We start from the raw sequence: 13,422 nt of genomic DNA on the forward strand, positions 1-13,422 counted from the left end.
TTTTTTTTTTTCCAATCATTTTATTTTTTTCAATCGGTAAAGATACAAAAAAAAATCAAACTTTTACTGTGTGGGCTAACCGGAGTACCCGGGGAAAACCCAGACGTGTCAACAAGTGAAGTCCTGGCAGTCAGAAACTACAAGATTCTTCACATGGAAACACTGGCCTCTTCCTTCTCTTTCTTCATGCGTTTGGACTTATATAAACGTTTGTGTTTTGGAGTGAGAAATTTTTTGAACCTCCTCCAGAGAGAGATATTCTCCTCGTGTTCCTCCTTGTCCACTGGATGTTCTTCTTGGATCGTCTCAGGGTCTTCCTGGACAGCCTGTTCTTCCTGGACAGTCTGTTGTTCCTCCTCGATCATGGAATGTACGTCATGGACCGTCTGAGGTTTTTCCTGGACTGTCTGTTTTTCCTCCTTGTCCACTGGATGTTCTTCCTGGATTGTCTCAGGGTCTTCTTCAACCATCTCATGTCTTGGTTTGACTGTCTCTGTAGTGGGACTGATTGGTTCCCTCCTTCGAAGCTGTTCTCTGACCTCCTTCACCTCATTCTGCAGCGCCTGACTAATGTCCTTCAGAGCTCTAAGTTTGGAGGCCCTTTCCTCCAACTGAGCCTCTAATGTCTTCAACTTATGCTCAAGTTGTTCTTCCTGGACCATCTGAGGTTCCTCCTGGACAGTCTGTTGTTCTTCCTGGACTGTCTGTTTTTCCTCCTTGTCCACTGGATGTTCTTCTTGGATCGTCTCAGGGTCTTCTTCAACCATCTCATGTCTTGGTTTGACTGTCTCTGTAGTGGGACTGATTGGTTCCCTCGTTTGAAGCTGTTCTCTGAGGTCCTCCACCTCCTTCTGCAGCGCCTGACTAATGTCCTCCTGAGCTCTAAGTTTGGAGGCACTTTCCTCCAACTGAGCCTCTAATGTCTTCCACTTCTGCTCATGTTGGACTTTGATGGTGTCCACGAGATTCAAGGATCTGGAGCAATGAACCAGGTGCAGGTACATTCCATCATACATCTTCTTCTTTAGATTTTTAATCTTTAAGCCACGTCCTTTTGTATCTCTAGCCGAAAATATCAGGATCCTATTCAGTACATCGAGTTCAGCATCATATCTCCTGATGTATTCTTCAGTCTGTTTTCGCCATTTCTGCTCCCAGGGTTGGCTCTCCCTTCTATTAGTCTTAACCTTGCGCAGCTTCTTCACCTTGCGCTGCTTCTTCACCTTGCGCTGTTTATGGTATTCATCCTCTTCCATCATAACTCGGGCAGATGGGAGGAGGTTTCCCTCAGTTGCAGTCACGTACTCCTCCTTACTAGTAAAGGAACATACACTGACCACAGAATTAAATTGCCCTCCGTTCTTTAGGATTTCCCCAGAATCTTTCAATGGGTGCTTTACATAGCTCTTGAGCTTTGTCTGTTTTTCCTCCTTGTCCACTGGATGTTCTTCTTGGATCGTCTCAGGGTCTTCCTCAACTATCTCATGTCTTGGTTCGACTGTCTCTGTAGTGGGACTGATTGGTTCCCTCCTTTGAAGCTGTTCTCTGAGGTCCTCCACCTCCTTCTGCAGCGCCTGACTATTGTCCTCCTGAGCTCTAAGTTTGGAGGCACTTTCCTCCAACTGAGCCTCTAATGTCTTCAACTCATCCTCATCTTCCGACAAGGTGTCCACAAGGTCCAGGGATATGGAGGCATGACGCAGGTGGTGGTTACCTGCTTCATTCAGCTGGTTCTTTAGATCTTGAATTATTATGTCATCTTTTTTTAAATGTCTCAATGAAAGTGGAACTGAATGTATCGGGGTGTTATTCAGTTCTTCGAGCTCTGCCTCAGATATCCTGATGTAATCTTTAGTCTGTTTTCTCCATCTCTGCTCCCAGAGCGGCCTCTTCCTTCTATTAGTCTCAACAGGCTGCTTCTTCACCTTGCGCTGTTTATCATATTCCTCCTCTTTCATCATAACTCGGGCAGATGGGAGGAGGTTTCGCTCAGTTGTAGTCGGGTACTGGAGCTGATTAGAGCCCCCAACTTCTGGTACGGACTCCTTCTCCTTTCTATTAAAGTAACATATTTCGACCATCGAATTAAATTTCACTTTCTTCTTTGGGATTCCCTCAGAATCTTTCCATGGGCTCTTTAAACAGCTCTTGAGCTTTGGTGCTGTTAGTTTAGTCCACATTTTTGAAAAAGTCGTTGCTAATGCTGATGACATTGTTAGGTTTAAAAGAATTAAAAGCGATTCGCAAAGTCTTTTTCCACACGGTTGTGTCTCAGGTCTGGATCTGTGAGCTGCTTGTTGGCTTTTGTGGTTTACAGCCTACCCTGACTCAACACTCCAAACTACTTTGTGATGTCATAGTCAAAAAAAAAATTGCCAGTGATCTTTCATCACATTCAGTTTCTGTGTTGCCATGGTAATTTCATCAAAGAGAACAGTGGTCAGTGGTGTTGTCTGTTGTTGGAGAGCTACATGTGTCTGCTTTGCAATCCAGCTGTTCAGCTTTAACATGGCCGTTACCGAGGAGCAGGAGGAGAACACAGTTGTAAAAACGTTTTTGTTCTCAATGCTTTTATTTTGAAACACAGGCTTTTATTTTGAAACACAGGTTTTTATTTTGGTGAGTCCAGTTTGAGTTTTTTCTACTGATCAGCATGGTAGCCATTTTGAACACATTTCCAGAGGATCACGCAATCCAGTTCCATCCTGCTTTCGTTTAACACCTTGGGAATTGCCAGTAAGAAATATTGTCCAGATACAAAGAGCGTTTGCACCAATGGCAGTACTTAAATACAACAACTGTACTGGCCTTTTCATGACCATAACCCCAAGCCCCTCCCACCCAAACCTCACATTACTTACATAAGAAAAAACAACAATGATATTTTTTAATAAATTCTCAGTTTGTTTAACCCTCCTGTCATGTTGTGGGTCAAATTGACCCTTTTAAAGTCTATTTAATGCAATATGTGCCTTCCAAACCAGCTAAATGAAGCTTAAAAATCTGGGCAGCATGTGACAGAAGAGGTGTCTTGTGTTCATTTATTAACATCACTTCATAAAAAGAAAAAAATTCAAAAAGTAAAACTATTGTATTTATATTTAGGACCTTCCAATGTACATTAAAAATGTGTTAACATGAATTTTCATGAAAAACAAGTGAGTTGTCCACATTGAACTATGATCTGTGAGAATTAAAGAACACCAATGGACTAAATATTGATTTAAATGGTTAGTAATGGAGTTAAAAATTAGATTTAAAAAATGTGTATTGGGATTTTGTGGACAATGACACTTTCTCACCAGCTTCAGCCAGCATCTTCCCATGGTTTTCTGCTTTTGTTCTGGGGTTGATAAACACATTTTGCAGCAATGAAAGTTCATCTCTGGGACACAGGAGCAGTCTCCTTCCTGGGCGGGATGATGCCTGGACATTCCCATGGTGTTTATACTTGTGTATAATTGTTTGCACAGATGGATGTGGCACCTTCAGGCATCTGGAAATTGTACCCCGGGCGGAACCAGAGTTGTGGAGGTCGACAATTCTCTTCCTGATATCTTGGCTGATTTCTTTTGATTTTCCCATGATGTCTCACGAGGAAGCAGTGTGTTTGAGTTGTGCCAATAAAATACATCCACAAGTGTGCCTCCAGTTAACTCAATTGTTGTCAATAAACCTATCAAATGCTTCCAAAGCCATCATCATCATCATCATCTGGGCTTTCCCAAATTGTTTAAAGGCACAGTAATCTTAATGTATGTAACAAACTTTTGACTTTGAAGAGAGTAATACTAAAACCTCCAATAAATTATCTCTCTCAATATACTGACATTTAGCAAATATAACTAATTTTGTTGATCCTAACTGACCTAAAACAAGAAACATTAAGTCTGATTTGATGTCAGACAGTGAGAAAAAAAGATGATGTGTCTTTTTATAGAGTGTATGTAAACTTCTGGTTTCAACTGTAACTTCTGTAAATTACCCACCATGCCCTCTGTAAAGTGGAGTATAACTGTAATGTCCCAGTGGGGCAATTGTAGCCAACTCTGTATCTGTTCATGCTGCACCTGAAGACCGAACCTTCTCCCTGATGGAAGCAGCTAAAACTCCTCATGTAAAGGATGCTGGGGGTCCTGAACTATGACTCTTCGCAGAGATGGCTCTACCTTCATATATGTGCTAAATGTCAATAAGACAAATCTTAAAGCACTGCCTGATGGTTTCTATAAGATTTGACTTGTTTTTGTTTTTTTTCTTTTAAAAGCCCCACAGGGAAACTCCAGAGACAAACCAAACCATCTAACCACACTGTAAACCAGATCAAGTTGAAATAACTCAGAATGTTTGTCTTAACTGATTACATAAGAGTTTTGAAGTAGCTGAAACCCATTTTTTGAGTATAATTGAAGAGGGGAAAGAAACATGTATAAGTGATGAAAATTGGAACATGTATATTGTTAACTGGTTATTTACAGCTGAGGAAAAAAACGAACATCCAACCATCCTGTTGTTAAACCTGGTCCTCAAAGTCTAGGATCGTTGTGTTCCTGAAGAGCTTTCACCCTCTTTGCAAATCGAAATCGGACCGATTAACCACCCCTAATGTGTATGCATACGTATGCATGTGTGTGCATATGTGTGTTTATGTGTATATATGTATTTCTATTTATTTTATTACTTATCTTTGTTTATTTTGTTATTTAAAATCATTTCTCAACTAACATTTTCTTCACGTGTTTTCTATTAATTAATTTTTCTGTTTTTTATTTTTCATATTATCAATTTTATTTTATTTCATTTCACATGTCTGAGCCCCTGTTTGATTGCATTTGTTTTGTCTTGTTGTTACATTACAAAAGTTACAAATAAAATATAAAAAAAAAAAAAAAATGATGTATTGGTCTTTTGTCCCACCACTTTATTCTTTTTAACCTCACGTTCTATTCTGTTTTGCGTTGCTAATATTCCTCCTCCTTGTCAAAACACTTTGTAAACACTTGTTTTTAAAGGTGCTATATAAATACAGTTATTATAATAATAATTATTATTGTTATTATCATTATTATTATTATCATTATTATAACTGAAAGCCAAAGTTAGCATTTAGGAGCCAAAACCAGATATTGGATATAAATGAAATAAATGCTAAACAAATAGTTTGTTAGAGAATTACCTGACACAATTCAGTAACCTGATGAGTAACAGTAAATTATATTGTTATATACATACAGACGTAAATATAAACTTTTTTTTTTTCCAATCATTTTATTTTTTTCAATCGGTAAAGATACAAAAAAAAATCAAACTTTTACTGTGTGGGCTAACCGGAGTACCCGGGGAAAACCCAGACATGTCAACAAGTGAAGTCCTGGCAGTCAGAAACTACAAGATTCTTCACATGGAAACACTGGCCTCTTCCTTCTCTTTCTTCATGCGTTTGGACTTATATAAACGTTTGTGTTTTGGAGTGAGAAATTTTTTGAACCTCCTCCAGAGAGAGATATTCTCCTCGTGTTCCTCCTTGTCCACTGGATGTTCTTCTTGGATCGTCTCAGGGTCTTCCTGGACAGCCTGTTCTTCCTGGACAGTCTGTTGTTCCTCCTCGATCATGGAATGTACGTCATGGACCGTCTGAGGTTTTTCCTGGACTGTCTGTTTTTCCTCCTTGTCCACTGGATGTTCTTCCTGGATTGTCTCAGGGTCTTCTTCAACCATCTCATGTCTTGGTTTGACTGTCTCTGTAGTGGGACTGATTGGTTCCCTCCTTCGAAGCTGTTCTCTGACCTCCTTCACCTCATTCTGCAGCGCCTGACTAATGTCCTTCAGAGCTCTAAGTTTGGAGGCCCTTTCCTCCAACTGAGCCTCTAATGTCTTCAACTTATGCTCAAGTTGTTCTTCCTGGACCATCTGAGGTTCCTCCTGGACAGTCTGTTGTTCTTCCTGGACTGTCTGTTTTTCCTCCTTGTCCACTGGATGTTCTTCTTGGATCGTCTCAGGGTCTTCTTCAACCATCTCATGTCTTGGTTTGACTGTCTCTGTAGTGGGACTGATTGGTTCCCTCGTTTGAAGCTGTTCTCTGAGGTCCTCCACCTCCTTCTGCAGCGCCTGACTAATGTCCTCCTGAGCTCTAAGTTTGGAGGCACTTTCCTCCAACTGAGCCTCTAATGTCTTCCACTTCTGCTCATGTTGGACTTTGATGGTGTCCACGAGATTCAAGGATCTGGAGCAATGAACCAGGTGCAGGTACATTCCATCATACATCTTCTTCTTTAGATTTTTAATCTTTAAGCCACGTCCTTTTGTATCTCTAGCCGAAAATATCAGGATCCTATTCAGTACATCGAGTTCAGCATCATATCTCCTGATGTATTCTTCAGTCTGTTTTCGCCATTTCTGCTCCCAGGGTTGGCTCTCCCTTCTATTAGTCTTAACCTTGCGCAGCTTCTTCACCTTGCGCTGCTTCTTCACCTTGCGCTGTTTATGGTATTCATCCTCTTCCATCATAACTCGGGCAGATGGGAGGAGGTTTCCCTCAGTTGCAGTCACGTACTCCTCCTTACTAGTAAAGGAACATACACTGACCACAGAATTAAATTGCCCTCCGTTCTTTAGGATTTCCCCAGAATCTTTCAATGGGTGCTTTACATAGCTCTTGAGCTTTGTCTGTTTTTCCTCCTTGTCCACTGGATGTTCTTCTTGGATCGTCTCAGGGTCTTCCTCAACTATCTCATGTCTTGGTTTGACTGTCTCTGTAGTGGGACTGATTGGTTCCCTCCTTTGAAGCTGTTCTCTGAGGTCCTCCACCTCCTTCTGCAGCGCCTGACTATTGTCCTCCTGAGCTCTAAGTTTGGAGGCACTTTCCTCCAACTGAGCCTCTAATGTCTTCAACTCATCCTCATCTTCCGACAAGGTGTCCACAAGGTCCAGGGATATGGAGGCATGACGCAGGTGGTGGTTACCTGCTTCATTCAGCTGGTTCTTTAGATCTTGAATTATTATGTCATCTTTTTTTAAATTTCTCAATGAAAGTGGAACTGAATGTATCGGGGTGTTATTCAGTTCTTCGAGCTCTGCCTCAGATATCCTGATGTAATCTTTAGTCTGTTTTCTCCATCTCTGCTCCCAGAGCGGCCTCTTCCTTCTATTAGTCTCAACAGGCTGCTTCTTCACCTTGCGCTGTTTATCATATTCCTCCTCTTTCATCATAACTCGGGCAGATGGGAGGAGGTTTCGCTCAGTTGTAGTCGGGTACTGGAGCTGATTAGAGCCCCCAACTTCTGGTACGGACTCCTTCTCCTTTCTAGTAAAGTAACATATTTCGACCATCGAATTAAATTTCACTTTCTTCTTTGGGATTCCCTCAGAATCTTTCCATGGGCTCTTTAAACAGCTCTTGAGCTTTGGTGCTGTTAGTTTAGTCCACATTTTTGAAAAAGTCGTTGCTAATGCTGATGACATTGTTAGGTTTAAAAGAATTAAAAGCGATTCGCAAAGTCTTTTTCCACACGGTTGTGTCTCAGGTCTGGATCTGTGAGCTGCTTGTTGGCTTTTGTGGTTTACAGCCTACCCTGACTCAACACTCTAAACTACTTTGTGATGTCATAGTCAAAAAGAAAAATTGCCAGTGATCTTTCATCACATTCAGTTTCTGTGTTGCCATGGTAATTTCATCAAAGAGAACAGTGGTCAGTGGTGTTGTCTGTTGTTGGAGAGCTACATGTGTCTGCTTTGCAATCCAGCTGTTCAGCTTTAACATGGCCGTTACCGAGGAGCAGGAGGAGAACACAGTTGTAAAAACGTTTTTGTTCTCAATGCTTTTATTTTGAAACACAGGCTTTTATTTTGAAACACAGGTTTTTATTTTGGTGAGTCCAGTTTGAGTTTTTTCTACTGATCAGCATGGTAGCCATTTTGAACACATTTCCAGAGGATCACGCAATCCAGTTCCATCCTGCTTTCGTTTAACACCTTGGGAATTGCCAGTAAGAAATATTGTCCAGATACAAAGAGCGTTTGCACCAATGGCAGTACTTAAATACAACAACTGTACTGGCCTTTTCATGACCATAACCCCAAGCCCCTCCCACCCAAACTTCACATTACTTACATAAGAAAAAACAACAATGATATTTTTTAATAAATTCTCAGTTTGTTTAACCCTCCTGTCATGTTGTGGGTCAAATTGACCCTTTTAAAGTCTATTTAATGCAATATGTGCCTTCCAAACCAGCTAAATGAAGCTTAAAAATCTGGGCAGCATGTGACAGAAGAGGTGTCTTGTGTTCATTTATTAACATCACTTCATAAAAAGAAAAAAAATCAAAAAGTAAAACTATTGTATTTATATTTAGGACCTTCCAATGTACATTAAAAATGTTTTAACATGAATTTTCATGAAAAACAAGTGAGTTGTCCACATTGAACTATGATCTGTGAGAATTAAAGAACACCAATGGACTAAATATTGATTTAAATGGTTAGTAATGGAGTTAAAAATTAGATTTAAAAAATGTGTATTGGGATTTTGTGGACAATGACACTTTCTCACCAGCTTCAGCCAGCATCTTCCCATGGTTTTCTGCTTTTGTTCTGGGGTTGATGAACACATTTTGCAGCAATGAAAGTTCATCTCTGGGACACAGGAGCAGTCTCCTTCCTGGGCAGGATGATGCCTGGACATTCCCATGGTGTTTATACTTGTGTATAATTGTTTGCACAGATGGATGTGGCACCTTCAGGCATCTGGAAATTGTACCCCGGGCGGAACCAGAGTTGTGGAGGTCGACAATTCTCTTCCTGATATCTTGGCTGATTTCTTTTGATTTTCCCATGATGTCTCACGAGGAAGCAGTGTGTTTGAGTTGTGCCAATAAAATACATCCACAAGTGTGCCTCCAGTTAACTCAATTGTTGTCAATAAACCTATCAAATGCTTCCAAAGCCATCATCATCATCATCATCTGGGCTTTCCCAAATTGTTTAAAGGCACAGTAATCTTAATGTATGTAACAAACTTTTGACTTTGAAGAGAGTAATACTAAAACCTCCAATAAATTATCTCTCTCAATATACTGACATTTAGCAAATATAACTAATTTTGTTGATCCTAACTGACCTAAAACAAGAAACATTAAGTCTGATTTGATGTCAGACAGTGAGAAAAAAAGATGATGTGTCTTTTTATAGAGTGTATGTAAACTTCTGGTTTCAACTGTAACTTCTGTAAATTACCCACCATGCCCTCTGTAAAGTGGAGTATAACTGTAATGTCCCAGTGGGGCAATTGTAGCCAACTCTGTATCTGTTCATGCTGCACCTGAAGACCGAACCTTCTCCCTGATGGAAGCAGCTAAAACTCCTCATGTAAAGGATGCTGGGGGTCCTGAACTATGACTTGTCGCAGAGATGGCTCTACCTTCATATATGTGCTAATGTCAATAAGACAAATCTTAAAGCACTGCCTGATGGTTTCTATAAGATTTGACTTGTTTTTGTTTTTTTTCTTTTAAAAGCCCCACAGGGAAACTCCAGAGACAAACCAAACCATCTAACCACACTGTAAACCAGATCAAGTTGAAATAACTCAGAATGTTTGTCTTAACTGATTACATAAAAGTTTTGAAGTAGCTGAAACCCATTTTTTGAGTATAATTGAAGAGGGGAAAGAAACATGTATAAGTGATGAAAATTGGAACATGTATATTGTTAACTGGTTATTTACAGCTGAGGAAAAAAACGAACATCCAACCATCCTGTTGTTAAACCTGGTCCTCAAAGTCTAGGATCGTTGTGTTCCTGAAGAGCTTTCACCCTCTTTGCAAATCGAAATCGGACCGATTAACCACCCCTAATGTGTATGCATACGTATGCATGTGTGTGCATATGTGTGTTTATGTGTATATATGTATTTCTATTTATTTTATTACTTATCTTTGTTTATTTTGTTATTTAAAATCATTTCTCAACTAACATTTTCTTCACGTGTTTTCTATTAATTAATTTTTCTGTTTTTTATTTTTCATATTATCAATTTTATTTTATTTCATTTCACATGTCTGAGCCCCTGTTTGATTGCATTTGTTTTGTCTTGTTGTTACATTACAAAAGTTACAAATAAAATATATAAAAAAAAAAAAAATGATGTATTGGTCTTTTGTCCCACCACTTTATTCTTTTTAACCTCACGTTCTATTCTGTTTTGCGTTGCTAATATTCCTCCTCCTTGTCAAAACACTTTGTAAACACTTGTTTTTAAAGGTGCTATATAAATACGGTTATTATAATTATAATAATAATAATAATTTTTATTATCATTATTATTATTATCATTATTACAACTGAAAGCCAAAGTTAGCATTTAGGAGCCAAAACCAGATATTGGATATAAATGAAATAAATGATAAACAAATAGTTTGTTAGAGAATTACCTGACACAATTCAGTAACCTGATGAGTAACAGTAAATTATATTGTTATATACATACAGACGTAAATATAAACTTTTTTTTTTTCCAATCATTTTATTTTTTTCAATCGGTAAAGATAAAAAAAAAAATCAAACTTTTACTGTGTGGGCTAACCGGAGTACCCGGGGAAAACCCAGACGTGTCAACAAGTGAAGTCCTGGCAGTCAGAAACTACAAGATTCTTCACATGGAAACACTGGCCTCTTCCTTCTCTTTCTTCATGCGTTTGGACTTATATAAACGTTTGTGTTTTGGAGTGAGAAATTTTTTGAACCTCCTCCAGAGAGAGATATTCTCCTCATGTTCCTCCTTGTCCACTGGATGTTCTTCTTGGATCGTCTCAGGGTCTTCCTGGACAGCCTGTTCTTCCTGGACAGTCTGTTGTTCCTCCTCGATCATGGAATGTACGTCATGGACCGTCTGAGGTTTTTCTTGGACAGTCTGTTGTTCTTCCTGGACCATCTGAGGTTCTTCTTGGACAGTCTGTTGTTCTTCCTGGACTGTCTGTTTTTCCTCCTTGTCCACTGGATGTTCTTCCTGGATTGTCTCAGGGTCTTCTTCAACCATCTCATGTCTTGGTTTGACTGTCTCTGTAGTGGGACTGATTGGTTCCCTCCTTCGAAGCTGTTCTCTGACCTCCTTCACCTCCTTCTGCAGCGCCTGACTAATGTCCTCCAGAGCTCTAAGTTTGGAGGCCCTTTCCTCCAACTGAGCCTCTAATGTCTTCAACTTATGCTCAAGTTGTTCTTCGTGGACCATCTGAGGTTCCTCCTGGACAGTCTGTTGTTCTTCCTGGACCATCTGAGGTTCCTCCTGGACAGTCTGTTGTTCTTCCTGGACCATCTGAGGTTCCTCCTGGACAGTCTGTTGTTCTTCCTGGACTGTCTGTTTTTCCTCCTTGTCCACTGGATGTTCTTCTTGGATCGTCTCAGGGTCTTCTTCAACCATCTCATGTCTTGATTTGACTGTCTCTGTAGTGGGACTGATTGGTTCCCTCGTTTGAAGCTGTTCTCTGAGGTCCTCCACCTCCTTCTGCAGCGCCTGACTAATGTCCTCCTGAGCTCTAAGTTTGGAGGCACTCTCCTCCAACTGAGCCTCTAATGTCTTCCACTTCTGCTCATGTTGGACTTTGATGGTGTCCACGAGATTCAAGGATCTGGAGCAATGAACCAGGTGCAGGTACATTCCATCATACATCTTCTTCTTTAGATTTTTAATCTTTAAGCCACGTCCTTTTGTATCTCTAGCCGAAAATATCAGGATCCTATTCAGTACATCGAGTTCAGCATCATATCTCCTGATGTATTCTTCAGTCTGTTTTCGCCATTTCTGCTCCCAGGGTTGGCTCTCCCTTCTATTAGTCTTAACCTTGCGCAGCTTCTTCACCTTGCGCTGCTTCTTCACCTTGCGCTGTTTATGGTATTCATCCTCTTCCATCATAACTCGGGCAGATGGGAGGAGGTTTCCCTCAGTTGCAGTCACGTACTCCTCCTTACTAGTAAAGGAACATACACTGACCACAGAATTAAATTGCCCTCCGTTCTTAGGATTTCCCCAGAATCTTTCAATGGGTGCTTTACATAGCTCTTGAGCTTTGTCTGTTTTTCCTCCTTGTCCACTGGATGTTCTTCTTGGATCGTCTCAGGGTCTTCCTCAACTATCTCATGTCTTGGTTTGACTGTCTCTGTAGTGGGACTGATTGGTTCCCTCCTTTGAAGCTGTTCTCTGAGGTCCTCCACCTCCTTCTGCAGCGCCTGACTATTGTCCTCCTGAGCTCTAAGTTTGGAGGCACTTTCCTCCAACTGAGCCTCTAATGTCTTCAACTCATCCTCATCTTCCGACAAGGTGTCCACAAGGTCCAGGGATATGGAGGCATGACGCAGGTGGTGGTTACCTGCTTCATTCAGCTGGTTCTTTAGATCTTGAATTATTATGTCATCTTTTTTTAAATTTCTCAATGAAAGTGGAACTGAATGTATCGGGGTGTTATTCAGTTCTTCGAGCTCTGCCTCAGATATCCTGATGTAATCTTTAGTCTGTTTTCTCCATCTCTGCTCCCAGAGCGGCCTCTTCCTTCTATTAGTCTCAACAGGCTGCTTCTTCACCTTGCGCTGTTTATCATATTCCTCCTCTTTCATCATAACTCGGGCAGATGGGAGGAGGTTTCGCTCAGTTGTAGTCGGGTACTGGAGCTGATTAGAGCCCCCAACTTCTGGTACGGACTCCTTCTCCTTTCTAGTAAAGTAACATATTTCGACCATCGAATTAAATTTCACTTTCTTCTTTGGGATTCCCTCAGAATCTTTCCATGGGCTCTTTAAACAGCTCTTGAGCTTTGGTGCTGTTAGTTTAGTCCACATTTTTGAAAAAGTCGTTGCTAATGCTGATGACATTGTTAGGTTTAAAAGAATTAAAAGCGATTCGCAAAGTCTTTTTCCACACGGTTGTGTCTCAGGTCTGGATCTGTGAGCTGCTTGTTGGCTTTTGTGGTTTACAGCCTACCCTGACTCAACACTCTAAACTACTTTGTGATGTCATAGTCAAAAAAAAAATTGCCAGTGATCTTTCATCACATTCAGTTTCTGTGTTGCCATGGTAATTTCATCAAAGAGAACAGTGGTCAGTGGTGTTGTCTGTTGTTGGAGAGCTACATGTGTCTGCTTTGCAATCCAGCTGTTCAGCTTTAACATGGCCGTTACCGAGGAGCAGGAGGAGGACACAGTTGTAAAAACGTTTTTGTTCTCAATGCTTTTATTTTGAAACACAGGCTTTTATTTTGAAACACAGGTTTTTATTTTGGTGAGTCCAGTTTGAGTTTTTTCTACTGATCAGCATGGTAGCCATTTTGAACACATTTCCAGAGGATCACGCAATCCAGTTCCATCCTGCTTTCGTTTAACACCTTGGGAATTGCCAGTAAGAAATATTGTCCAGATACAAAGAGCGTTTGCACC

General features: G+C 40.5%; 1 protein-coding gene and 2 long non-coding RNA genes across 19 annotated transcripts in view; 2 read left to right on the plus strand and 1 right to left on the minus strand.

The window, feature by feature from the left end:
• The window catches only part of LOC117815433 (golgin subfamily A member 6-like protein 22), a 23,816-nt gene continuing 10,394 nt past the window's right edge, over positions 1-13,422 (minus strand). For 5 of the 17 annotated variants that reach the window (XM_034687146.1, XM_034687151.1, XM_034687153.1 and 2 more), the window contains 3 exons: positions 10,792-11,344; positions 5,538-5,978; positions 1-730 (listed from right to left, as the gene is read on the minus strand). In XM_034687146.1, the coding sequence (XP_034543037.1) occupies positions 150-730; positions 5,538-5,978; positions 10,792-11,344 (1,575 nt within the window). In that variant the 3' untranslated portion in view covers positions 1-149. Of the gene's footprint in view, positions 731-5,248; positions 5,979-10,791; positions 11,422-13,422 lie in introns of those variants that run through there. The other 12 variants (XM_034687158.1, XM_034687162.1, XM_034687157.1 and 9 more) reach the window with 9 other exon arrangements.
• LOC117815438 lies at positions 2,388-3,695 on the plus strand. Its single transcript, XR_004631820.1, has 2 exons — positions 2,388-2,736; positions 3,474-3,695. It is a non-coding gene; the product is annotated as an uncharacterized LOC117815438 (long non-coding RNA).
• LOC117815437 lies at positions 5,827-8,944 on the plus strand. The gene is made up of 2 exons (XR_004631819.1): positions 5,827-7,985; positions 8,723-8,944. It is a non-coding gene; the product is annotated as an uncharacterized LOC117815437 (long non-coding RNA).

Source organism: Notolabrus celidotus, chromosome 7 (genome assembly GCF_009762535.1).
Source record: "Notolabrus celidotus isolate fNotCel1 chromosome 7, fNotCel1.pri, whole genome shotgun sequence".
Classification (NCBI taxonomy): Eukaryota; Metazoa; Chordata; class Actinopteri; order Labriformes; family Labridae; genus Notolabrus; species Notolabrus celidotus.